This window comes from Hemicordylus capensis, chromosome 6 (assembly GCF_027244095.1).
Source record: "Hemicordylus capensis ecotype Gifberg chromosome 6, rHemCap1.1.pri, whole genome shotgun sequence".
Lineage (NCBI taxonomy): Eukaryota > Metazoa > Chordata > Lepidosauria > Squamata > Cordylidae > Hemicordylus > Hemicordylus capensis.
This window is the reverse complement of record NC_069662.1, coordinates 68294750-68321792: the sequence shown is the minus strand read 5'-3', so window position 1 is coordinate 68321792 and position 27043 is coordinate 68294750. Positions and strand designations below refer to the sequence as shown.

General features: G+C 43.6%; 1 protein-coding gene across 4 annotated transcripts in view; it reads left to right on the top strand.

The window, feature by feature from the left end:
- TMEM245 (transmembrane protein 245) overlaps positions 1-27043 on the top strand; it is a 154533-nt gene that overhangs the window by 81399 nt on the left and 46091 nt on the right. For all 4 annotated transcript variants that reach the window (XM_053260076.1, XM_053260077.1, XM_053260078.1 and 1 more), the window contains 4 exons: positions 1728-1810; positions 5749-5839; positions 7801-7899; positions 18711-18842. In XM_053260076.1, coding sequence (XP_053116051.1) covers positions 1728-1810; positions 5749-5839; positions 7801-7899; positions 18711-18842 — 405 coding nt within the window. The remainder of the gene's footprint in view (positions 1-1727; positions 1811-5748; positions 5840-7800; positions 7900-18710; positions 18843-27043) is intronic.

Genomic DNA, 27043 nt, shown 5'->3' with positions numbered 1-27043 from the left:
AGCCTTTCAGCATCTTTGAATCTGCAAACTTGCTGTAGCTCTGCCCTACTGATGCCAGCATAGCAGTACCATCAGGAGAGAAGGAGAGAGAATTATGCTAGCACACATAGGAGAGGCGAGCCATGTGTCTTGGTGACATAATCATGTATAGACACTGATGGAGGGCAAACACACACACATAAGCAAGGGTACTCAGTCTTTCTCCTCCTGCTGCTTCCACCTTTGCCCCAGCCTGAGGGAAAGAAGCACCTCTTGTTTGTTCCTTTCTTAGATTCATATCTCGCTCTTTCCAACAGGCTCAAAGAAACTTCCAGCATTTTAAAAATTAATAATCCTGTCCTGAAAGGGCTCACAATCTTTTAAAAACAAACAAAAAGGTTGTCAGAGGGGAGGATCCAGATGGATTTTCTGAGGCCAATGAAGGGGCCTTGCTGCTTGCTTGCTCCTCTGCTGTAGCCTGATGGTAGCGACTCTTCTTTTCCTTCCCCTAATTGTCTGTGAAGAAAAGGAGGGGTGGCCTGTTTTTGCCTCTGGTTAGGCTTTTGCAGGAGAACTAAATAACACAGTACCTTACTGGTAAACCCCTCCTGTATTCTACCAAAGACTACCACAGGGCTCTGTGGTCGCCAGTAGTCAACACCTACTCAATGGCACACTTTACTTTTCCTTTACCTTACTCTTTCCATCAAATCTAGTCCTCTTCTTTCTAATTCCCATTCAGCAGCAGTGAGGGTGTCTTTCACTCATCAGAGAAGGAAGGGGCCATCACCCCAGACAAGGAAGCGACTGAGTTTATTGAAGACTAGCTAGATCATACAATTTGCCCATTAATTTAATAATATTAGGTAGAATATTATTTTGTATATTGCTTCACCAGTGATGAAATTTCTCAGCTTTTATGTTTGATGACTGAGGTTTTCATACACCTTTTATGGGTGCATTATTATAATCTGTCCAAATGATGATCTGTCCAATGATTTTCTTCACCCCAGGAACAAAGAATACTGATTTCCCAAAGTGTTGCAAGGTAGACACACAAATTTGCCAATCATTTTGAATTTCTAACTCAATCTGCAGAATAAATTTAAATCCATGGTTGTCTTAAGCAACAGGGCATGGATGGAAGTGGCATCTGCAGCAGAAGCATATCTGATTATTGACAACTCTAGACTAGGGATGTGCACGGAACCGGGCAGGGGTAGTTTGAAGGGGTGGCGGGGTTGGACTTTAAGGGCGGGGGAGGGTGCACTTACCCCTCTCTCCCACTCTCCTCCTTCGGAGTGGCAGCATACCTCCCTGCTGCACCTTCCCCTCTTCTGCTGGAAGTACCTGATGCATGTGCGAGCCTGTCTGACATGCACAAGTGTGCATGACGTGTGTGTGCATGCGCGCCTGGTACTTCCAGCCACTCCTGGCCGAAGAGGGGAAGGGGCAGCCAGGAGGTATGCTGCTGTCCCGAAGGATTTTACAGGAACTGAGTACCGGTGGGGGGAGGGGTAAGTGCACCCTCCCCATCCTTAAAGTCTGACACGCCCCCACCCCCGGTCAAACATTTGAACTGGCCAGTGTTTGAACCTGTCTGGAGTCCCATAAAAGGGCCTCCGAACAAGTTTGTGCACATCCCTACTCTAGACTTTACTGATTGCATTTGTATTCATTTAGGACATTACGTGTGCAATGTTGCATTACTTTCATTAACACTTTCCATCTTTCTGTTTTGAATTCAGGTACATCAAGAAAGTGTACATATGATTGAAGTCACAAGCAATTTGATCAATGAAACTGTAGCTAATCACCCAGAATGGGCCAAGTAAGAATATTGAAGTAATGTGACAGAATTTAAAATATCAATGTTCTGAATGGCATATTTAATACTGTATGAATGGCCTCTTGATGCTTGAAGTCAAGGGTTCACAGATGCCATTGGTAATGACAGGCATAGCTTTTTACCTGGAGGGAGAGGGGCAATTGTGATGAATGCACAGTGAGAGATGGGCAGTGGGCTCTTTTCTGACCTTTTACTGGTCTTTGGAGGTGCTTGGAAGTAGCAAATCTTGCTTTCAATGAGGATGGAGACTGCTGGGTGGAGAGGTGTGGTGAGGGCTGTCCCTCTTCTGCATTCCAAAACTCTTTATGTAAGATGTTACCACTAATTCACTAGCCCTGTTCAGGTGCTATGAAAGTAGAGGTGCTGTACACAGCTACTGTGTTCCCAATAGTGTGTTAGCAACTTCTGCCCCACCATGATGTGCTAAAACTCCACCCCCTGCTCCGTGATTACATTGTTTGGAGAGACAAATTCTATGCTTGTGAAGAAATTCTTCCCTTGTGGTGAATTGGGTGAGTGAGGTTAAAAACCTCATCAACATGGGGGTACAATCGCTCTTGAGGATGTACTTCTTGTATAAAGCATACTCTAGTAGTAGAAGAGCCTGAATAAGACTGACTCATCAATATCTGGGTGGGACTAGGTCATGCAGAGCTGGCCCTCATTTCCACCCATGGCCTCATGGTGGTTTAGCACACTTGACTGTGCTAAAGTATGACCAAGAGGTGCTTTGGTGTTTGTATGCATTTGACGTGTTTGTGTAGCCAAAAAGTTCCATATTCCCCTGCTAACTGGGGAAAGAGGCACCTTTTACCGTGGTCATTCTCTTTATTTATCAGGGGGAGATTAAATGATAGTGTAAAATCTTCATTGAGTATGTATTCTGGAGATCAAAGAAACGGAAATAAAATCTATTAGTTTTTTAAGTGCAGAACACAATTTAATGCCCTCCTTTCAGAGTTGCTGGAGGGAAGATGTACATCATTTGTGTCCTTGTAGTGCAGAAGAAATTGAATTGATAACACGTGCTTTTATATTGTAGACTTTATTCCGATTTACACTATAATCTGATTTCTCCTCTTTTATTGGAATTTCCGGGTCATTCTGATTATTTTTATGTATCATTTCTTTTAGCAGATCATAAATTGTAGGTTACTTATAATGTTGCCAAGTTTTGTTTTTTAGTGTCTAGATTGCGGCAGTCAATGGTTTGATTTCAACTTGATTTAATAGTTACTGTCAGTTGTGTTAATTCCCCTCCCCCCTGGTGGCCTCTGGCCATAATAAAGAGATAAATTCATTCATTCATTCAGAGCAGCTACAGATTCCTATTACAATGATGTAATGCTGAACAAATTGTAAGTTTCTTATGTGTAGGGATTCGATTGGCTTAATTCTTTTGGCTTTCAGAATTACTAGCCTACATCCAGACTAAATTTGCACTAGCATAATGTTGTGCTAGCACAAGGGTTCCCATCCTTTTTTTATCCCTTCTTTTGCAGACCTTCAGCTCAGATACCCGATGGAGATTGTGTGTGTGTGTGTGTGTGTGTGTGTGTGTGTGTGTGTGCACTCTCAAACATTACACTTATATTACTAAGTTACTAGCTTAGTATTCTAATGTTAAACTAAATTACTCATGAGTACTCCCATTGAAATTAATGGGACTAGTAAACGTGTTCCATTAATTTCAACAGGACTGCTTATGAATAATTTATGTAAATAACATAGTGTAAGTCAGTGACCAGAGTATCCAGTCTCATAACTGTAATGAGAGAGAGAGTATACTAGCTATAAGTGCCCGATGTTGCTTAGGCAACCTGGCATTGCTCTTTGTTTTGTGGCTTTACTTGCTGTATATCTGCCTGTCTGTGCGGGGTGGTTGTTGGGGTTCCAGACAGTCAGTGTGCCAAATTTATTCCTGATAGCTCAAAGGCATTTGCTCTTTGTTTTATGGCTATACCCACTGTATATCCACCTGTCTGTCTGTGCGGGGTGGTTGCTGGGGTTCCCGGGTACTTTATGTTACTTGTAGGATACCAGACAGTCACTGTGCCAGGTTTGGTCCCTATCGCTCACAGGGTGTGGGAATGCATAGGGAACAGACATTCATTTTGTAGCTATCCCCGCTGTATATTATTATTATTATTATTATTATTATTATTATTATTATTATTATTACTACTACTACTACTACTACTACTACTACTACTACTACTACTACTTCTACATCTACATTTATATTCCGTTCTTCTGTCTGTCTGTGTGGGATGGTTGTTGGGGTTCCCGGGTACCCTATGTTACTCGTAGGGTCCTAAGCAGGACCAGCTACTCTCGTGACTGGCTTTACATCCAGACTAAGTTACCCATAAGCAATCTTACTGAAATTAATTGGAACTTTTCCTATTAATTTCAGTGGGAATACTCAGTGCTAATTTTTTTAAGCCTGTCAGTTGGGCTGAGAGGAGGGATGTACTGAGTTTCAGCATTTAACAAGCTAATCAAGAGCAGAGGAATAGGGACTTTACCATCCTCCCTCTTCTTCTGCAGTGGACACATTGCTGAGGAAGCATTGTTTTTAAGCTGGCGATCTTGAGATATATATGAATATGATGAATATTTATATACCATTTTTCAACAAAAGTTCCCAAAGATATGATATGACATGATATAAATAAATAAAGTGGCTCCCTGCCCCCAAAGAACTTCCAGTCTTAAAAAGGCACGTAAGATAAACACCAGCAACAGTCACTGGAGGGATGCTGTGCTAGGGATGGGTAGCAAATAGCATATTTGCAACATGGGCAGGCATGAGGTTTCTGAGTGCCTCTGAGAGCCCTTTAAGTACCCCTAGGAGTACTATACCCCCTGTTGGGACCTCTGCTCTAGCACAAATCCATAGTGCAGTGACATTACACAAAGAAAGGAACATCGGTTTCAGACTAGTTGTTATGCTAGCTGAAGATGCTGATATGGTGCACAATGTGTTTCGCAACACATTGCACAATTGAATGCTCAATGGCTTGTACAGTATGTTGTGCAGCCTTTTATGTGTCCCATGGTTGTGCAGTACTGCAGAGTGCCACAACTTCATGCAGATCCTCAGACTTCTCAAGTGTATGCAGCTTTTCTCATTGTGCTAGCACATCACTGTTCTAGTGCAGCCATTGCTTGCCATTGATTTAAAATGTGTTTGTCACTGAATGAGAATTTTGCGGCTGCTGCTATTACTACTACTAGAGTTTGTAGTGTGTATATTATCAGCTAGGAAAAGAGGAATGAATGAAGAAAACTAGTGGTTAGTTTAGGTTGTGATTTAATCACTAAGTAGGTCTTTAATTTTTTATGTATGAAAGTAAGTTAGTTATTTTAATTGCTGTCTACATTAAGATGTTGTTCTTGATTAACCAGAATGCATAGCTAATTATCTATCAATTGCAAATATATATTCTGTAAAGAAAGGCAGGGTCCCTCCTAAAAGAAACAAATTATCTAGAATCATTTGCTTATGAGGAGAGGAGATGGCTATTTGAGAGAAATACAGATCTGTGTTCTCCAGAACACTTACTTCAGGTTAACTAACTCTCAGTGTTGTTTCAATCTTTGTTCAGTAGGAAGATTATTAACAAGGACTTGAGGGAATGGACTCAAGAATTGTTAATTTTATTTGTTACTTTTCTTACATGCCTGTGTTCACCACAGAAATCAGTATTTCCTTTCTAGAAACCAACCTCAAAAGTGCACCCACTGTGTAATAAAAATGTGTGCCATTCTTGAAAAATCCCTATAGAAGTAGTTAATGCTGTCTGCCATTGCTAGAAAGCCATAGATGTGTATATGCATATATTGGCCAGAATCCACAAGGATGACGCACTTGACGTGTAATTGGAATGGTTTTTATTTCATTTTTTTGAAACTAGCTGGCTTCCTGAAGCTCAGGTGATTCAAAAAGCTCTGAATTCAGCTGCCAGTGATGTATACCAGTATGGTCGAGAATGGATAACGCATAAGGTAAGGGTGGAAACTAAATATTCCTCCATTATTTCCTTTTTAAAAAACCTGTATGTAGTTAAAAAAAAAAAAGCAGGATGAGGCAGAGAATAAAGCCCAATTTTAGAACTATTTCAGTATCTCTTCATTGTTAATGACACTGGTTAACAGTTTGAAAATGAATTTTCTTTAATATCTGTTAGGAAAAAGAGGTTGCACTCATTATTGGTGGTTTAAGTATGTCAGTTCACCCCCCCCCCCACACACACACCAATTACATTATTGATTGCCTTTTGCACTTATGTTAAGGACACTAGACACAAACAATGTGTATGTTTAGTGTGTGTTAAGAACCTGCATTAGGTTCCCATTGTATTATTTAACAAATTTGTGTTATCTCTGAAATACTTGAATGTACATATGGGTTTGATGGGATGGTTCTAAATGCTAATTGGGTGTAGCAGAGATGAAGCCACTTCCTGTCTTTTGGGTCAGTCCTATCATGGCACATCCATGAAGTGGCATAGCCACCATTAGACAAGGGAAGATTACTGTCCCTAGGCTGCTGGGGTCCAGTCGCTTTCATGGTGCCCCCTCCCTCAAGGCACCATCTTGCCCTCTCCCACATCCAGGCAATGAATGAAGCGAGGCAAAGAAAGAAAGAAAGGCAGCATCCAGCAGGCAGTGAAGTACCAGCTGGCAAGAAGCGGGAGAGGAGACATGCAGCCTCTTCTGGGAGCTGGCCATGTCCCCTGCATCTGATGATGGATGCAGGGAGTGTGGCCATTGTGCACAAGCACAGTGGTGGCAGCAGAGTCTGCCAGCTGGAGCCTGTCCCTGGGCGGCCAGTGAGCTCTATATGCCCTTGCATCTATGTCTGGTAAATCTTTTAAAATTATTCATACATTCTTATTTTCGACCAAATATCTTCTGTGTATGGGGTCTGATTTGAAACCAGAAATATTATGCAGGAAAAGCCATAGTGTGCGCAGCTCCACGGGGAAGTGTTTGTTAGCCAGCAATGCAATAGCTCAATCCTTAACTGGGCTTACAAGTGAAAAGGAACTTTTAAAAACTATTTTTTATAAAAACAACTTTAATATATAAAAATTCTGACTAAGTTTCAGTTAACAATTGAATAATTGAAAAAAGAATATTTAGCTTATTATTAACCTGTCCAACCAAAATTACAGTACAGTGGTACATTCACATTTATTGTAGAATTATAACCTACTTCATAGGGTTGTTGTGAGGGGAAACTTAAGTATGTAGTACACCGCTCTGGGTTCCTTGGAGGAAGAGCGGGCTATAAAATGTAATAAATAAGTAAATAAAATCAGTAACTTTATAGTTTAATCATCACTGCTGTATGCCATATCTTTAAAAACCCATCAGATGATGAAGGATTTGTGTTCTTTTTGTCATATGCTGCTCTAGAGATCTTTGCAGCAGTTGGTAATCATTTTGATACTGTCTTTATTCAAATATCGCCTTGTAAATAATTCAATAGAATCCTTAAAAGATCTCAGGTAACTGATAACCTATTATTTGGTTAACATAGAACATTGCCAATATTGCTTGATTTTGCAACTGCTCCCAAAATTTGTAAATAATCTGCATGTGGTTTGCCACACTGCAAACATTTATCATGAGGTAAATTAAATATTGTTTTCAATGTGTATGGTGTTAAATATGTTTGATGTAACATTTTCAAATAATTCTCTCTTATATTCATAAAAATCAGGTTCCTACCCATTTCCCCCCTGTCCATTTCCATACCATTTCATCTGAAATTAGGCATTGTAAATCTCTAAATGAGAAACAGATGGAAAAGGGAACTTTGTGATTACTCCCAGGAAGAGATGTAGCCAGGTATTGGTTACTAGAAATGATATTTTCTTTGGCTAACAAATTATTAATGAACAACAAAAGTACAACCATGGTACTGCTTTGATATAAAGCTCCCTTTTTTTGTTTTGTAGCTCCATAAAATACTAGGAGAAAAAGTGAATAACACTGCTCTGATTGAAAAGCAAGTTCTGGAGCTCTGGGACAGACTGTATCATTCTTGGTTTGTGAAAGTAAGTACTTAAAGTATATTGGGCAGGATCCAGACCAGTGGCATAGCCACTGTTGAACTAGTGAACACTGTTGGACTAGTTGGACCCTAGTTCAGCACTGTTGGGGGGGTGCTTCTTGCCCCAACCCCTGTTGCTGCAACAGTGACTAACACTGCTCCCATGAATGGGCACCATCACTGCCCCACCATCACTGCCCCTACTCTGCTGCTGCTGGGTACTGTGCCTGCTGCCAGGCCTGCCCCCTTTTCATTGCTGCGCACAGGGCCTATCCAGCCAGCCAGGCTTTTGTCAGTCTGGCTGGATTCTTCTTTCTCCTGCCTTGTGAGAGAGGAAGAGGAAAGAAGCATCCAGCCAGGCTGATGAAAAAAGCGCTGCCTATTTGGATGGGCCCTGCACATAAGTGCCCACACTGGCCGCACCTCCTGCATTGGTGTGTTGACACAGCTGGTGTAGTGCACCCAGAGAGGAAGAGGGCAGGTGCAGCAACAGGGGAACCAGACATGGCACCTACCTCCTCCCAACTGTGTTTCCAGGCTGCTGCCAGGCTTCCTACATCCTGATCCAGACTAAGTTGTTAATGACTAAGTGCCACCGGGATAACTAAAGCAAGTTTATTTCAATGGGACTTAGTCTGGATCAGTCTGTTACCAGTCTATTGATTAAAAGTAATTTAATAAAAATTATATTGTCATTGTTCCTAATAATGGCTGAGAGCCACCTAATGGCATACCAGGAAATGACTTGATTAGCAATCCAGAGGTTGCCGGTTCGAATCCTCGCTGGTATGATTCCCAGACTATGGGAAACACCTATATCAGACAGCAGCGATATAGGAAAGATGCTGAAAGGCATCATCTCATACTGCGCGGGAGATAGCAATAGTAAGCCCCTCTACCAAAGACAACCACAGGGCTCTGTAGTCGCCAGGGGTCGACACCAACTCGATGGTACACTTTATCTTTTAATAATGTCTGACATTGTCTACAGTGCCATAGAAATGGAAGATGTCCAATAGTGTTGCAAAGAGGCTGGAGCCTAGCTGCATCTTTTCCACAGCCTAGCAGCAGAGAGGGCATGACCTTTGCTGCTCTCTTCTCCCTCTTATAGGAGAAATATGTCCCTGCATGACCTTCCAGAACACATTCTTGCCAGTGAATAGTCTTTTGGGAAGGCGGAAAAAGCAGCAAAAATCATGTCCCACCTCTGCCTCTGTTGCTGCTGGGCTACAGAAGAAGGAAGAAGCACAGCTAGGCTCCAGTCTCTTTGCAACATTACATGACTTCTTCCATTAGGAACATAGGAAGCTTCCTTATACAGAGTCAGATCATTGGTCTATCTAGCTCAGTATTGTCTACACAGACTGTCATGCCCTCTAAGGCATGCACCCGTGCGCATGCTCACAATTTTTTTTTAATGTCTGCTCAGTTCAGTTTAGATCCTGCTCAGGAAGGCCCCATTCTGAGTGCAGGTGCACGCACACTGTCTTTATACTGCCGCACAGAACAAAACTCATTCTACACAGAGATGAAGAATATTAGAGGGACCACTGGCCCCATCCCCTGAGGAAAATATCTTACAGTGCTCACATGTCTCTCATTCAAATGCAAACCAGGGCAGACCCTGCTTAGCAAAGGGGACAATTTATGCTTGCTACCACAAGACCAGCTCTCCTCCCTTACTTCATAGTACTGCAGAGGATGTCAGTCATTAGTTAGAAAACCTGTTAGAAAATCAGGTACTACTTGTCAAGATCAGGGAGATCTCACAATCAAATACATGTGGGATATCTTGGTTCTCTGATTAGCTTGTAGCTGTACTGGGCAAATGGAGCAGAGAGTGTATGAGCTAAAGGTATGCTTCTGATTTCCTTCTGGGTAGAGTCCTGCAGACAGAGTAACATCTAAAAAAGCTCAGATGTTTGATAGAAGAGTGCCCTCATCAGAGTTGGAGGGTGCTTTGTAGTCCAACTTTCTTGCTAGAGCTTCTGCTTGAAGACCTCCCACAAAGGAGACCCCCCCACTCCAGGTAGCTGGTTCCATTGTCACTCCTCTTCCAGTTAGGGAACTTCTTCCAGTGTTCACTGAAATCAGTCCTCCTGTAACTTAGGCTTATTATATCTAGTCCTTCCCTCTGGCAGAAGAAAACAAGTCTTTGCCCGCTTCTGGTAACAGCCCTTCAAGTACTTGCAGAGTGCTATCATATCCTGCCTCATTCTTACCTTTGCCAGGCTAAACATTCACGGTTTGTTCAACATTTCCTCATAGGTCTTATTTTCAAAGATCTTTAGACCATCTTAATTGCCCTTTTGTGAACCCAATCCAATCTGTCTATATTATTTTTAAAGTTTGACACCCAGAACTGGCATAATTTGGAACTATTGCTTTTCATTACTTGGAAACAGTGGATCTGGATAGTGATTCCAACAACATTCATAAAAATGGGCTCTGCGCCTGCACAGACCAACTTCAAGTAGCCATTGCTAACTCCCTGCGTGAGCGTGCAGTACCTCATATCGGCGGTTAGGCGTCTCTCTCTTCAGTTTCTTTCTGACCGCCTACGCGCTCAGACGCTTCGGAAAGCTTTCTGCTTCTCAGCATTTATGGACAGTTTTACTTGGATCTTTGGACTTTGGACTGGTACTACTTCTCTGGAATTCCTTTCAACTTAAAGAACAAAACAGATTAATTATTATTTTTTTTAAGTAAAAGTAACGAAAAGAAAAACAAAGACGGACGGACTCTCACCCTTGCGACTACGGTTAGGTTAACGGATGATTGTTTGCTAAGCTCCCCCCCCCCTTTACCCTCTGCAAATCCCTAACCCTTCATGAGCAAGTGACTCACGGCTATTGCTTCCTCTGTGGGAGGAACGGGCAAGGGTGGCACTTGCGAAAAGACCACCTTTAAGCGGTGCCAGGGTTGCCAAGGCAAACTACCATCAACAGACGGACATAGTTTCTGTCTTCTCTGCCTGGGAGAAGGACATACTGCCATGGCTTGTGAGATCTGTGTGGGTTTTTCCAAACAAACCCTTAAGAATAGATTGGCACACCTAAAAGTTGCCCTGATGGAGGATGCCCTACGCCCAGCAGCTTTGAGCCCGATTGTGGTCCCGGGAACTGCCTCAGTCACGCAGTCTAAACTCCCAGGGAAGGGGAAGGAGTCCTCAGTGTCGAAGGCTCGTTCGACATCGAAGCCAAAAACTGGGCTTCAACAAGAGACATGCTCAGCATCGATGGGCGAGCCTCCGAAGAAAAAGAAGAAGTCTCACCATGTGAAACCTACGGAGGCCACTCCGTCACCATCAGGCTTACAGCAGACTCGCTTACGGCATTGAGTGGTCTCGCTGTCTCCCGCCCCAACAAAACAGCTCTCGCCGTCACTCTCCACAACTCGGGGGAAGCATGCACCTTCGGTGCCGAGGGAGCACACCCAGGAAAGGTGCTCGACGTTGAGGGAATGCACCTCAAGGTGCCAAGATAAGGCTTCTAACCATGCGTCGGCATCTAAGACATCAAACCAAGTGACGACATCGATGGGCTATGCGTCATCATCGAGGGAATCTACTAGGGCTATTCAGGACCATACCACAATTGCTGAAGAGCAAGAAGGGGTTACCCTCGAGGTCGAAGTGGAGCCTTTCGACGTTGATCATCCATCAGTGTTGGGTGCCTCTTCTAGAACAGTGGACAGCCCTGTTAATTTGCATGATGATGCTTGTTAACCCACCTTCTTCACTCGGAGGAGACAACTCCTACCACCTCCACATTTCAAGGGTTCTTGCACCCAGGTCTAGATGTAGTAGATGATGACCCACTGGAGGATGCCCTGCCTCACGTCCCTAAAACCCCAGATGTCGGGAGATTGCTTCCCAGTGGAGGATGGGGGTCAACAACCCTATTGCCTGAGGAATACACCTTATTTAGCCAATGGAAGTTGCAGAGGCAACAGCTCACTAATACAGGCACCCAAATCAAACCAATGAAGGAGCCTGTTTTGCATACCCATGACTATCAAACACAACCACAACTGGCTAGAACTGTAACTGTACAGGCGGCCTTGCCTTGCAGAGCCAGAAATGTGTGTGTGCAGACAATAGTGCAGACTAGTGCAACAAATCATCCTACAGTGGTGACTACGGGGGGCGGGTCAGACACCCTGGCGGCCCTTCCTCCAACGGAGTACCCGCCTGCTCCTGACTCCTCTGGAGATGAGAGTGACGAGTCAGATTCCACTGAGGGTGGCTCGGAACCCTCGTTACCGGACCCTTCCTTACCTGAGCTACTGACGGATGTCCCTCCTCCGTTATCGGTCTCACCGAATGAACAGCTGAAGACATACCATCAGCAGGTGGCAGAGGTGGCAGCAGTTCTTGGCCTTGAACTACGTCTGAAAACCATAGATCTGGACGACCCCGTCCATAACTTTATGAAGAGGATGCCGAGCCTGCAACCAGTTTATCTTCCCATGCTGCCGGTCATTACGAATGCAGCTCAGTCTGCTTGGGACATTTTGCAGACAGCTACACCTACATCTAAAAAGCTAGAGACTCTGTACCGAATTCAGGAGGCAGACAATGCTTTTTTACATAAACACCCAGCGCCTAATTCCTTGGTCATCGACTGTGCATCCACCTCTAAGTCTGGGAGACGTCATACTATACCAGCAGATAAAGGGGGCGGAAGTTAGACGTCTTGGGGCAGCGCACGTACTCCACTGCTTGCCTCTCGATTAAGATCACCAACTATGTGGCCTGTTTGGCCAAATACACTCATTGCTTATGGGAGAAATTGTATGAAGAAAGGGCCACCCTCTCTCCAGAGGAGTTTAAACAGAAGTTCGAGGCCACTTTTTTGCAGACCACAACTACCACATGCCAGCAGTTGGCCAACGTGAAACACCTGGCGGAGTCTGAGTCTAGAACACTTACATCGGCCATTATGCTAAGAAGACATGCTTGGCTCCGTTCGACGTCCCTTCAACAGGACATGCATGATCGCATAGAATCACTGGCCTTTGATGGCAAGGGTCTTTTTGCGGAAGCCACGGATGACACCATGGAACAATGGAGGAAGTCGAAAAACACTACAAGAACCTTTATGAACCAAACTCAGAGGTACAATTCAAACAGGTACCAACCTTACAAGCGACAGCAGAACTTCCAGCGAGGGGATCGGAGGGACTTCCGGAAGTCATGGAGTCATTGGAACAAGAAGGGCTATTCAAACAGGAATAAGCCTGAACAACAGAATAAAAGTAAACCTGGCTCCCAAAATAAACAACATTTGTGTTCCCGCTGTAATCTGGGGTCCACAGCTCCTTTGAGTGACCCTTTGGGAGAACCAACTAAAACACCGACCCGGTCAACGGTCGTGACGAGGCTTGACATCGCCTTCCATACGCCAAGGCCCAGCATCGCCTTACACATAGCCAGCAATACCATCTGTCTGGCAAGTTATGCCTTTGCATGGCACAACATAACATCAGATTGTTGGGTCTTATGCATAATCCAGACGGGTTATGCTATTGAATTCCATTCTCAGCCACAATTCACGGGCGTCAAGTATACACCGGAAACTGATATTCTCAGGGAGGAGGTCAACTCCTTGTTAGAGAAGGGAGCGATTTCGCCAGTACCATGTTCTAGGTGCCTAGGGGTTTTTTAATCTAGGTATTTCCAAATTCCCAAGAAAGATGGTGGCATACACCCCATCATGGACCTCAGAGATCTCAACCAGTATGTTGATGTTAGGAAGTTCCGTATGATTACGTTGCAAAAGATCCTCCCTCTCCTTCAAGGTGAGGGTTGGATTGCGACGTTGGATTTAAAGGCGGTCTACTTCCACATCGGCATACAAGTAAACTTCCACATCAGCATACAAGTAAACCTGGGATCTCAAGTCTATGAGTACAATGTGCTTCCCTTTGGGTTGGTGACTGCACCACGAGTGTTACTAAATGTATGGCAGTGGTTATTGCTTATCTTAGGGTTAATGGAATTTCTATCTTTCCCTATTTAGACGACTGGCTTCTGACGGCAAAGACGAAGGAAGAACTACTGTCTCATGTGTCAACAGTGTTATCCCTTCTGGAACAGCTGGGGATACGAATCAACCAGAAAAAGTCACACCTAATACCTGCCAAGCGGCTGCCTTACATCAGGGCAATATTAGACATGGTGGTGCAGAGGGCGTTCTTGCCCCTGGAAAGATTCCATCGCATCCGCGATCTGATCCACCAGTTTCATGAGCAGCCACTGCAAAAGGCCAGGGTCATCCAGGTGCTGCTGGGCTTGATGGTGTCCTGCACGACGACAGTCTTGTATGCGAAACTCCATATGCGGAAGCTACAAACATGGTTTCTTTATTTGTTCAGCCCGCATTTGGACTCACAGAACAAGCTGCTACTGATCCCAGAGAGGGTGTTGGCATCTTTGCAATGGTGGACAAGGGCAACAACTATGATGGCAGGCGTATCCTTCCGTACCCCATCTCCTTCAATGACGCTCACAACGGATGCCTCTCAGCTAGGTTGGGGCGCACACTTGTGCGAACAGTGACGATCGGGTCGCTGGAGTCTCCACGAGCGCATCCTTCATATCAACTTCCTGGAACTTCTGGCTGCGTTCAAGGCACTGCAGGGATTCCAGGGCATATTACATGGCAAGACACTACTTTTACAAATGGACAACACTACGGCAGTGGCATATATAAACAACCAGGGTGGTACGGTGTCCGTGCCTCTTTGCCGCCTAAGCCTTCAAGTGTGGAATTGGTGCATTGCCAGGAGGATCCACCTTCAGGCCATCCATATAAAGGGCCAAGACAACATCCTGGCAGATACGTTGAGCAGGGACAAGATGCTATTTCAGGACAAGACTCTGTACCAGCACGAGTGGGAGCTAAACCCTCTTCTGGTGGACGAGCTTTTCTGGGAATGGACCACTCCAATAGTGGACCTTTTTGCTATGGCCACAAACAAGAAGTGTGCATAGTTCTGCTCAAGGATGGATCTCGGAGAAGGTTCAAAGGGAGATGCGTTCCAGTTCCAATGGATGCGGAGTGTCTTTTATTTTTACCCACCATACCCACTCCTGAAAAGGGTGGTGGCCAAATTGCTACAGGACAAGACCAGGGCAATAGTCATTGCTCCATGGTGGCCATGGCAAACCTGGTTTCCGAGACTACAAAGTCTAGCAGGCGTACACTACAAGAGACTGTCACAGTGGCCAGATCAGATAAGTCAGATGGGGAGAATTCTTGCATCCGAGCCTATCCACTCTCAAGCTGACTGCATGGAGAGTAGGCTTCTGAAACACATTCTACTGAACAACAGAAAGAAGTCCACAAGAAAGAATTATGTGGCAAAGTGGAAGAGGTTCGTGGTGTATGCGAAGGACAAAGGATTTCGGCCACACGATGCCACCTTGCATGAAGTCCTCCTGTACCTCACGTCCTTGAAATCTTGGGGCTTAGCGAATGTTTCTATTAAAGTTCACATGGCAGCAATCTCTTCTTGCCACCAGGGGTGGGATGGAAAGTCAGTGTTCACTCATCCCTGGACGAAGGACTTGTTGAAGGGAATTAATAATTTGTATCCCCCCTTCAGGCCACCTGTTGAGAAGTGGAGTTTGTCGTTAGTTCTATCTGCTATGACGCAGCCACCATTTGAACCAATGGCGACCACTGTGGTGATGCGCCTGGACCCAGATTTCCGGCCTAAGATTGTGATCAACTTCCACATTAACTGTGACATTGTTTTGCTAACTTTCTTCAGGAATCCGCCGTCTGAATTAGAGTGGACGATGCATACCTTGGATGTCAGGAGAGCTCTCCTCTTCTACTTGAAGAGGACACAACCTTTTAGAAAGACTTGCCGCCTATTTCCAGCGATCAAGGGCTGCCGCAGGGGCTCACAGCCTTCCAGGCATAAATTGTCTGCCTGGCTAGTGGAGGCCATTAGATTGGCGTATAGCTGTCAGGGGAAGACTGCTCCAAAGTCTCTTACGGCACACTCGTACGGGCCTACTCGACTTCAGCAGCCCATTTGGCTGGTCTTCAAATGACGGACATCTGCTCGGCAGCGTTATGGGCTACAGTTCACACTTTTGTGAAACATTATGCCTTAGACCTGCGGTCTACAGCAGAGGCGACTTTTGGCAGAGAGGTGTTGAAGAGGGTGTTGCAGTGGCATGCAGCGCCCACCTCCAGGGTTAGCAGCTCGTTACTCAACCATTTTTATGAGTGTTGTTGGAATCACTATCCAGATAAACAGGTTGCTCACCTGTAACAGGTGATCTGGTAGTGATTCCACGACATTCATAAAATCTGCCCGTCCGGCCCCGCTACAGGCTGCATGCTACATGTTCACTACCTACGGTTAACAAAGGTGATGCTGGTTATGTCGGTCATTCAGAAACTGAAGAGAGAGATGCCTAACCGGCAGTATGAGGTACTGCACGCTTGCACAGGGGCGGTTAAAGGCGTTGCGAGGAGCTAGCAATGGCTACCCGAAGCTGGTCTGTGCAGGCGCAGAACCCATTTTTATGAATGTTGTGGAATCACTACCAGATCATCTGTTACAGGTGAGCAACCTGTTTTTCTGTTAATACAGCCAAAAATCCCATTACAATTGTTTGTACTTGCATCACACTTTTGGTTCATGTTCAGCTTCTGATTAACTGCAATTCCATCACCACATTCACAGATGCTACTGCTAGGTCTGGTATCCCCCATCCTATATCTGTGCACATGATGATGATTTGCCAAATTGTAGAATTTCGTATTTTATCTGTTGGATTTCATTTTGTTAGCTTCAACCAGTTTTTCATTCTAGCAAGGTCATTTTGAATTCTGTTCCTGTCTTTTGAGGAGCTAGCTATTTGTGTCATCTGCAGATTTGATAAGCATTTCCTCCACCCTTTCAACAAAATCTTTAATAAAAATGCTGAGCATTTCAGGCCCAGAACAGGGCCCTGTGGCACCCTACTTGAAATCTCCTTCTAGTCTGAAGTGCACTCCTTATGGTTTTCCAACTAGTTGTGTTCATCTGATGGTATTAGCATCTGGCACATATTTGATGAGTTTGCTAACCAAAATATAAGGAAGCTTGTCAGATGTTTTGCTGAAATCAAGATATAATCTGTCCACAACATCCTCACAATCCACTAACCCGGTTTTTAAAAATAGGAATAAAATTAGTCTTTCTGGATTATTCTGGAGAAATCAATGCTGACTTCTATTAATTACTGCATTGTTACCAAGTTGCATACAGATTGATTGATTCATAATCTGTTCTAGTAAATTTGGATTTATTAATTGCACAGAGCCACAGATATTGTATCAAATATAAATAAACTATACTTACTAATACAGAGTCGCACAGACACACACACGTGTGTGTACACAAACCGAATAAGACTCCCTTACAGTAAATTGCTATAGCCGTAAGACAATTAGACTGTATCTGTAAGATTGCCCAAGCAAATGATGCTGCACATTGAGAAATACTAGCAACCTGATCTAATTCTGCACACCTTTTCTCCATCAAAATCTGTTCGATGTGGGCTTTGTCATTTTATCACAATATTTTTCTCTCATTGATACATATAAAAGACAATGAAGCAAGTAGTGGAGTAAATCTTCAACCTGAGGTTGTACACAGATACAAAATCTTTGCCAATTTTATTGTATCAGCTACCAATCATCGATGCTGGAATAGTCAAAAATCTTAGGGCTGTAAATGTACAACATTCTCCAGGATTTCTCAATTATGATAGAGGTTTTGAGAGTATATAAGCAAATTCTTTTAGTACCTTAGGATGCAATTTATCTAGCTCTGGAGACCTGAACTCATTTAATATGGATAGGTGTTTCCCAGTCAACTCCTTATCAATCTTAAACTACAGTCCTCATCATTCTCATTGGTTTTGTGGGGTTTTCACACAGTTTACTTTTTGGGAAAAGACTGAGACAAAATAGGACTTGAACATGAGCCTACAATGGCCTACAATTTCCGTCCTCTTGCTTCCTCAAACATGTCTGGAAAAGACCTTAGCATCTCTCGCCAGCCTCAGCTCATTCTTATCTTGTCATAACTGTCCCTATGAGTTTGGGCTACTCATCTGTATTCATCATTGTTGACCTGTTCTTTCTTCAGTTTCTTACACAAATCACTAACTAGTAACTATGTTTTTTGTGCAGCTCCACTAGCTCTTGTAGATGTCTCCTATTTTACTTTTTCCTTGGAATTGTCTGCGACTACTCTTATAGTTGCTGCTTCTTCAGGACCATCCATCCTGGACTCCTTTCCTTGTTAATTCATCTAGCCATGGGATCTTACCTAGTACTTACCTGAGCTTATTAATATTAGATTTCCAGAAACCCAAGCTACACATTTGCTTGAAGTCCGAAGTACATGACTGACTACAATTACCTTTAAATTTCCATAAGAGCAAGAATTCCAGCATTACATGGTCACTTTCCCCCTCAAAGTTCCTACTGGCCAATTCCCTCCCTGTTGGTTAGGATCAAAGTCAAGGATAGCCAGTTCTCCACTTTCTGAAAAAGGAAGTTATCAGCAAGGGCCATCATTATTTTGTTGGAGATTCTATACTTAGTGGAGTTTGTTTCTGTAATTTGTTTCAGGAAAGAATCATCCACAACCTCTCCTTGGCATCTTAGTGTAAATACTCTCAGCAATGCATATTAAATAATATTAAGTGCATATCCTTCATGAATACATGTGTTCTCTAACATATAGTACATGGAGTATTCTGTGAACAATAGTTAATGTTTCTCTCTTACTTTCCAGAATGCAACTCATTCAGGAAGACACAAAGGACACAAGCATCATTTAAGCCGTCAAAACAGCTGGCCAAGTGACATGCTTGAATGGCAAGATGTTGCTTCCTTCATTCATGAGAACATTGAGACATTTCTTTCAGTATGTGTCATTCATGGTCAAACAGTTATAGAAAAATGCCTTTTCACACAGAAAGATACTGCCTTCTGGTTTCACTCCTTCATTTTCTGAAGTAAAAAAGAACTATCCAAAATCTTTGCTGTTCCTCTCAAATCAGTATGTGAAATTCAGTGTTGTCTAGTTATCACTAATCCCAACAACAACATACAGCCTTTGATATCCCTGGAGACTTTGGAAAGAGTTTTTCTTCTGCGTGGTCTCTGAGATTCATACCAGTGGTGACTTGTGAATATGTGGAGACCGCTGCCAGGAATTTTTCAGAACTCTCTTTCCCTTCTCCATAGCTTTTGGTGGATTAGATTAGATTAACTTTATTACTGTCGTAGATCAGACAGTACAACAACAACAACAACAACAGAAAAGAGAGAAAATAAAATAAAAAACATTACATGAGACTAGAGCGTATAGTACAAACAATGTAGTGAAACCTAGCCACATTGAAAGTAATATCTTTACAAAAATTGGATAGCAAAAACTCTAAGTAAAATTCATCAGAGTGACCTGGAAACTTCCCCAGGAGAGGAGAAATTAGTTTTCAATGAGCATCACTATAAAATTTACAATATAAAATAACATGAGGGGTGGTTTCTACAGCACCCATTCCACAGTGAGTATATCTCCCTTTTCCATTTGGAGTTTTCTTTTCCATCATAGCCCCCTCTCCCTCTCTTACACCCATTTCTTCTTCATGAGGAAGGAGGACATGCCTGCACCCCTGGGCATACAGCTAACAAAGTTTTATTTAGAAGGTGCATGAATTGTGAGACAAAGCTTCCTTCATCCAGTTGACAGTCACTAGGTGAGGCTCATATCATGGAGATTCGTCCTCGTTGCCAGTGCTTCACAAAGCAAGCCAGGAGGATTAGAGGTGTAAGGGATAAAAGACCAACTCACCTTTCTGGACAACCATTATGACCTGTCAGGACAAAACAGATATTACAGAGTCTTGTTCATGGACACTAGGTATCGTAGACCAGCTAGCGGATATGGAATGGATTGGGACAGTAAATAACCTTCTACTCTTGTTCTGGATCATCTTCACTTGGTTACTGAATCAGGATCTTGATCCATATTCCTGATATTCCAGATCTCAGTCTCTGTCCCGATGATGGATTCAATCTTGTTCCCAATCACAACAGACCTGATCTCGGTCCCAATCATCTCATTGAACTCTGCAGCACCAAACTCAGCCTCACTCACAGGGTCAGCATCCATCACCACCCACTAGACCAGAGCCTTCGTTGCACATGTACCAAGGCACAACCCCTGACTATGTAGGCTGACACTACAGTCTTTACAAATCTGCCTAAAGATTCTATGTTATTGATTTCTTCCACATTTTTATGTATTTACTGTCCATCTAAAAATGGCTCAGAGTGGTTCACAAAAATTAAAACTATTTAAGATATTAACATAAAACATAAAACCATTTAAAATATATTAATATAAAACTCATTTAAAGTCCCTTTAAAACTACTTAAATATTATTAAAAGCCAAGATGAACAGGTGGGACTTTGTGGCTCTCCTGAGATGATAAACCTCTCGTTCCCTTGGGGAGGATGTTCTACAACCTTGGAGTGGCTACTGAGAAAGCCTAATCCCAAATTGCCACCAGATAAGCTGATAGCACCCAGAGTTGGACTTTTCCTGATGATCTTATGTGGTGAGGACCTTGCAGGGAAAGGAGTTCTCTCAAGTAATCTGGTTTTAAGCCTTTCAGGGCTTTAAAGGTAATTACCAGCACTTTATATTTTGCTCGAAACCTACTGGCAACCAGTGCAAATATTTAAGAACAGGTATGATATGGAGACCAACCTGGCTGCTGCATTTTGGATTAACTGAACTTTCTGGACTTTGTACAAAGGCAACCCTATGTAGAGCGCATTGTGGTAATCCAGCCTGGAGGTTACCAGCGGATGCACCACCATTTTGAGGTCATTCTGATCGAAGAACGAGTGGATTACACTGAAATCTTGAGACAAGCCATCTTCAGTCCAACCAACCTGCAAAAGATTGGAAAATCTCTTCAGAGTACAACTGGACAATTGTAATTTTCTCCATAATTGCCCTGCACCAAACTCTATTGTGGTAGAAATTGCACAGACTAAGGCTCCGCACAAGACCTTGTCAGGACATATTGATGGAGAGAGGCAAAAACCTGATTCTATCTGCTGCTGTATAGACGCTACTTTCAACCCTTCAATTAAAAATAGCTAATTATAAAGCCTGTGTGGGTAGAGATAACAACTTCGTCTAGGGGGAAATAGGTTCTTTCCTTGACCTACTGCTACCAGATAAGAGAAATTCTGCTCTTATTTTTCAGCAGGTAGTCTATTGGCTAGCAAAATAACTTCCTGACACGATGTGGACTGCGCATCGAGAACAATGTCTATTTTTATTTTACATTTCATTTTATGTTTTGTTTTGTTTTTGGTTTTTTTAATTTTAATTTTAATTTTAATTTTATTTTATTTTTATTTATATACCACCCAAAATGCAAGTCTCTATTCACTCTTTTGGTGGCTCTCCAACAACATGCCTGGCTCATGTCCTCAGGATTGACACCTGAAGGATGGACAAGGATTGAAGATCTCTCTTTTGATTTAAGATGGATGAAGTAAGTCAGATGTTTGGGGTAAGACAAATGATTTCAACTACCCACACATAGACTGGGTAAATTCACATTCAAGTCAGGACAAAGAGGTCAAATTTCTAGATACGCTAAATGACTGTGCCTTAGAACAGTTGGTCATGGAACCGACTAGAGAGAAGGCGACCTTGGACCTAATTCTGAGTGACACCCAGGACCTGGTGCGTGATGTCAGTGTCATCGACCCTTTAGGGAACAGTGACCACAGTGCCATCAAATTCAGCATGCATGTGGGGAGAGAATCACCAAGGATGTCAAACACAGACATTTTAAATTTCAAAAGAGGAAACTTCTCCAAAATGAGGAGTATGGTGAAAAGAAAGCTGAGGGGGGAAATCAGGAGAGTCACTTCGCTCCAGAGTGCATGGCGTTTACTCAAAACCACAATACTAGAAGCCCAGTTAGATTGTATACCCAAATGGAGGAAAGGTACCACTAAGTCCAGGAGGATGCCAGCATGGCTAACGGGTACCGTCAAGGAAGCCATAAAAGGGAAGAAGACTTCCTTCCGAAATTGGAAGGCCTGTCCAAACGAAAAGAACAGAAAGGAACACAAACTCTGGCAAAAGAAATGCAAGGTGACAATAAGGGAGGCAAAAAGAGAGTTTGAGGAACATTTAGCCAAAAGTATCAAGGGGAATAACAAAAACTTCTTTAAGTACATCAGAAGCAGGAAACCTGCCAGGGAGGCGGTTGGGCCATTAGACAATGAGGGAGTGAAAGGGATTATTAAGGAGGATATGGAGGTTGCAGAGAAACTGAATGAGTTCTTTGCGTCTGTCTTCACGGCAGAGGATACTGAGCATATACCTGTTCCTGAACCAGGCTTTTTAGGGATGGAGGCTAGAGAGCTGAGTCAGATAGAAGTGACAAGGGATGATGTTCTAAACTGTCTGGAAAAACTGAAAGCTAACAAATCACCAGGGCCGGATGGCATCCATCCAAGAGTCCTCAAGGAACTCAAATGTGAAATTGCCGACCTCCTTGCTAAAATATTTAACTTATCCCTGAAATCGGGCTCTGTACCAGAGGACTGGAGAGTAGCAAATGTAACACCGATTTTCAAAAAGGGATCCAGGGGCGATCCGGGAAATTACAGGCTGGTTAGCCTAACGTCCGTTCCAGGCAAATTGATGGAAAGCATCCTCAAGGATAAAATTGTAAAGCACCTAGAAGAACAGGCCTTGCTGGGAGTGAGCCAGCATGGCTTCCGCAAAGGTAAATCTTGCCTCACCAACCTTTTGGCGTTCTTTGAGAGTGTCAACAAGTATGTGGATCAAGGTGATCCAGTTGACATAGTCTACCTGGACTTCCAAAAAGCTTTTGACAAAGTTCCTCATCAAAGACTCCTGAGGAAACTTAGCTGTCATGGAATAAAGGGACAAGTACATGTGTGGATTGCTAACTGGTTGAAAGACAGAAAACGGAGGGTAGGTATAAATGGAGAGTTTTCACAATGGGGGGAAGTAAGAAGGGGGGTCCCCCAGGGATCTGTACTGGGACCAGTGCTTTTTAATTTATTCATAAATGATCTAGAAGCAGGGGTAAGCAGCGATGTGGCCAAATTTGCAGATGATACCAAACTCTTCCGGGTAGTGAAATCCCAAACAGATTGTGAGCAGCTCCAAAAGGATCTCTCCAAACTGGGGGAGTGGGCGACAAAATGGCAAATGCGGTTCAATGTTAGCAAGTGTAAAGTGATGCACATTGGAACGAAAAACCCCAACTTCAAGTATATGCTGATGGGATCTGAGCTGTCGGTGACGGACCAGGAAAGGGATCTTGGGGTTGTGGTTGACAGCTCGTTGAAAGTGTCTATTCAATGTGCGGCAGCTGTGAAAAATGCAAATTCCATGCTAGGGATCATTAGGAAGGGGATTGAAAATAAAACGGCTAACATTATAATGCCCTTATACAAAACTATGGTGCGACCACACTTGGAGTACTGCGTACAATTCTGGTCACCACATCTTAAAAAGAACATTGTTGAACTGGAGAAGGTACAGAAGAGGGCAACCAAGATGATCAGGGGCCTAGAGCGCCTTTCTTACGAGGCAAGACTACAACACCTGGGGCTTTTTAGTTTAGAAAAAAGACAACTGCGGGGAGACATGATAAAGGTCTATAAAATCATGCATGGCGTGGAGAAAGTGGAGAGAGAGAGATTCTTTTCCCTCTCACACAACACTAGAACCAGGGGTCACTCCATGAAATTGATTGCCAGGAGGGCTAGGACCAACAAACGGAAGTACTTTTTCACACAACGTGTGATCCACTTGTGGAACTCTCTGCCACAGGATGTGGTGACAGCCAAAAACCTGGATGGCTTTAAGAGGGGTTTGGATGACTTCATGGAGGAGAGGTCTATCAATGGCTACTAGTCAGAGGGCTGTGGGCCATCTCCAGCCTCAAGGGTGTGCCTCTGAGTACCAGTTGCAGGGGAGTAATGGCAGGAGAGAGGGCACGCCCTCAACTCCTGCCTGTGGCTTCCAGCGGCATCTGGTGGGCCACTGTGCGAAACAGGATGCTGGACTAGATGGGCCTTGAGCCTGATCCAGCAGGGCTGTTCTTATGTTCTTAGACAATGCAAAGGGTCCACCAGTTAAAAAATACAGCAAAGTCTATGAATCTCGTGTCTGACCAACAAACCCACCAGAAGCAACCAGTGGAGTCAGGGTACAACATCTAGATCCTCCTCCCATCAATAGATGTCAGACCATTTGTTTTATCTGCACATTACTAGAAATTGATGGCATATGGCATCAACAAACCAACCGAGAAGATAAGTCCTCCTGTTCTTAGAGAACATGACTTTCTTCTATCCTGACCTGGAATGCAACTTTGACCCTGTTTTGAAAGCATGGAAGACTATAACATCCAACCACTGGGTCCTGATCATTGTCAGATCAGGAGGGCTATGCTTCATGTTTTTGAAGCACCCACCACATTCCAGTGTCATATTGACCAGACCTACTCCGCCCCTTTTGGAAGAGGTCACTTCACTTTTAGACAAGGATGGTATTAGTCTCAAATGATACCCCAACAGGCTTTTATCCCCCATACTTTATCATACCCCAAAAAGATAGGGGCCTTTGGCCCATCTTGGGTGTCAGACCTCAACTCATACATCACCTGCAAGAGATTCCATATAGTGACAGTTCCAACTATTCTCACCCTGTTGAGAAAAAAGTACTTAGTTCACATCTTCGGATCTAAAAGATACATATTACCATATATCACAATCGGGCCTCAAAACCAGAAATAACTGTGCTTCCAAATCAATTCCTGTGCATTCCAGTTCAAGGCTCTCCCATCGCCCCCCAAATGTATGGCAATTGTAGTAGCACACCTCCAACTGCAAGTAATCTATATATTTCCCTCCTTGGACAACTGGCTCCTCACAGGGGACTCTCTAGCTGTGTTCTCAACTGCCATACAAAAGACAGTTTCACTCTTGGCACCCTTGGCTTTCAAATAAACCACAAGAAATCAAAGTTCCACATCAATTCAGACCATCCACTTTTCAGCCTAGTTTTTTGTTCCATAACGGGGCAAGCATATCCAGGACATCATAGACATATCTCAGGCATTCATGACTTCCTGCACTTACCTCCACATCCCCAACTTTGAATGCAGGAATTGGAGGTGCTCCCGGATGTGTAAAATTTTAACCTCACTGCTCGGTTTCTGCTGCCATATTGACACAGGACATATAGGAGGTCCTTGAAACATCAAAGAGGCCTGCAATTATAAAGGCACAATAAAGTAAACGGAAACATTTCTGCATTTGTACAGCTCAACACAACATCAACCTGTTGCAGGTTTCACTACAGGACATAATGTTGTATCTACTTCATTTAAAGACCCTGGGCTTGATCCTGTTGTCCTTAAGAGTTCATATGGCTGCCATAGCCACATGTCGCTCCACCATGGATCAGCAGTCATTATTTGCCAATCCCATAAAGATATTCCTGAAAGGACTCTCATCTTTATCTGGTTCCTCCATCAGGTTCTCCTCCTTGGGACCTACCTTTCGTCTTGGGCCAATCAATGAACAAGCCATTTGAACACATCGCCAACTGAGACCTGTTAACTATGAAGACTTAGTAGCCATCACATCCATTCAGAGTGAGTGAATTCAGAGCTCTGTGGGATGACCCCTCATATCTGGTTTTTCATCAGGATAAAGTGGTGTTAAGGCCAGACATCCAGTCCCTCCCCAAGGTAGATTCCACTTTCCATTGGTCTCAGCTGCTGTCCCTGACAGTTCTTCCCCCGTAACCTTGATCCCTCAACAGGTTCTCTGGATGTCCACAGGGGTTGGCCTTCTATACCAACTGGACAGCTTCTTTTTGAAAAACCACCTCCCTGTTTGTTGGCAGTGGTGAACTTCATAAAGGGATGCAGATTTCTTCCCAAAGTATTTCTAGATGGATTGTAGACACAATTACTTATCGGGATACCATGGATTGCCAGGAAAACAAACAAATGGATCATAGTACAAATCAATCCGGAATTTTCACTCGAGGCATAAATGACCAGGCTCAAACTATCATACTTTGGACACATTATGCAAAAACCCAGCTCCCTTGAGTCCATAATGCTGGGGAAGAGAAGAAGAGGACAACCCACAGGAAGGTGAACAGACTCGATTTTGACAGCAATGAATGCACCACTGAGAGACCTTAAAGGCCAAGTTGAAGACATGTGGTTGTTAAGAGTTGACACCAACTTGACAATCAATCAAGAAACCTTTACGAGTCTTTATCAGGGCTTATTCCACAGGTCTCATCAGATCCTTTTCTCTATAGACCATTTGTCAGGGAGCTACTTGTGCCCAGTCAACTTCAATTATCTTGCACTGTACCTTGAATATCAAAACACAACAAAATGCCGCTTTTGGCAGAGCTATCCTCAGTTCACTTTTTTAGTGAATGTGTGCACTGTCCTCCAGGTAGGTATGCCCATCAGTGTGAATTACAGAAACCACATAGAAAAACAACAGGTTGCTTACTTGCAGCTTTTGTTCTTCTAGTGGTCAACTGTGACTTCACATGCCCACCCATCTTGCCTTCTGCAAACTTGTTTCTTCAGAGTGACTGACACTTGAGCTGAGGGAGGGCTCGGCTCCCATTAGAGGAGAGGGGGTGGAGTTCCTGTCAAAAGGGTATGGCTGCTGCTAGAGGAGAGTGAGCAGAATTCCTACCAAAAACTATGAAGAGGAGAAAAAGAGCTTTGGGAAGTTCCTGATGGAGGACTGCACACTCATGTGCAAGCCCATCAGTATCAGGTCATGGATGATCACTAGAAGAACCAGTTACAGCTAAGGAACATGTTGTTGAGCAACCAAAGGATAACCTATTTGAGGAGTTTAAGGGTTATTCAGAAAAACTCCTGCGTATGGCCTCCCCACTGGGTCTAGATGTCTCGGACCAATCTTCCTCCCTAGAGGATCCTATTTTCGGACTGATCCAAACCCAGAATTCAGGGATGGTGTCCATCCTCGTGGTC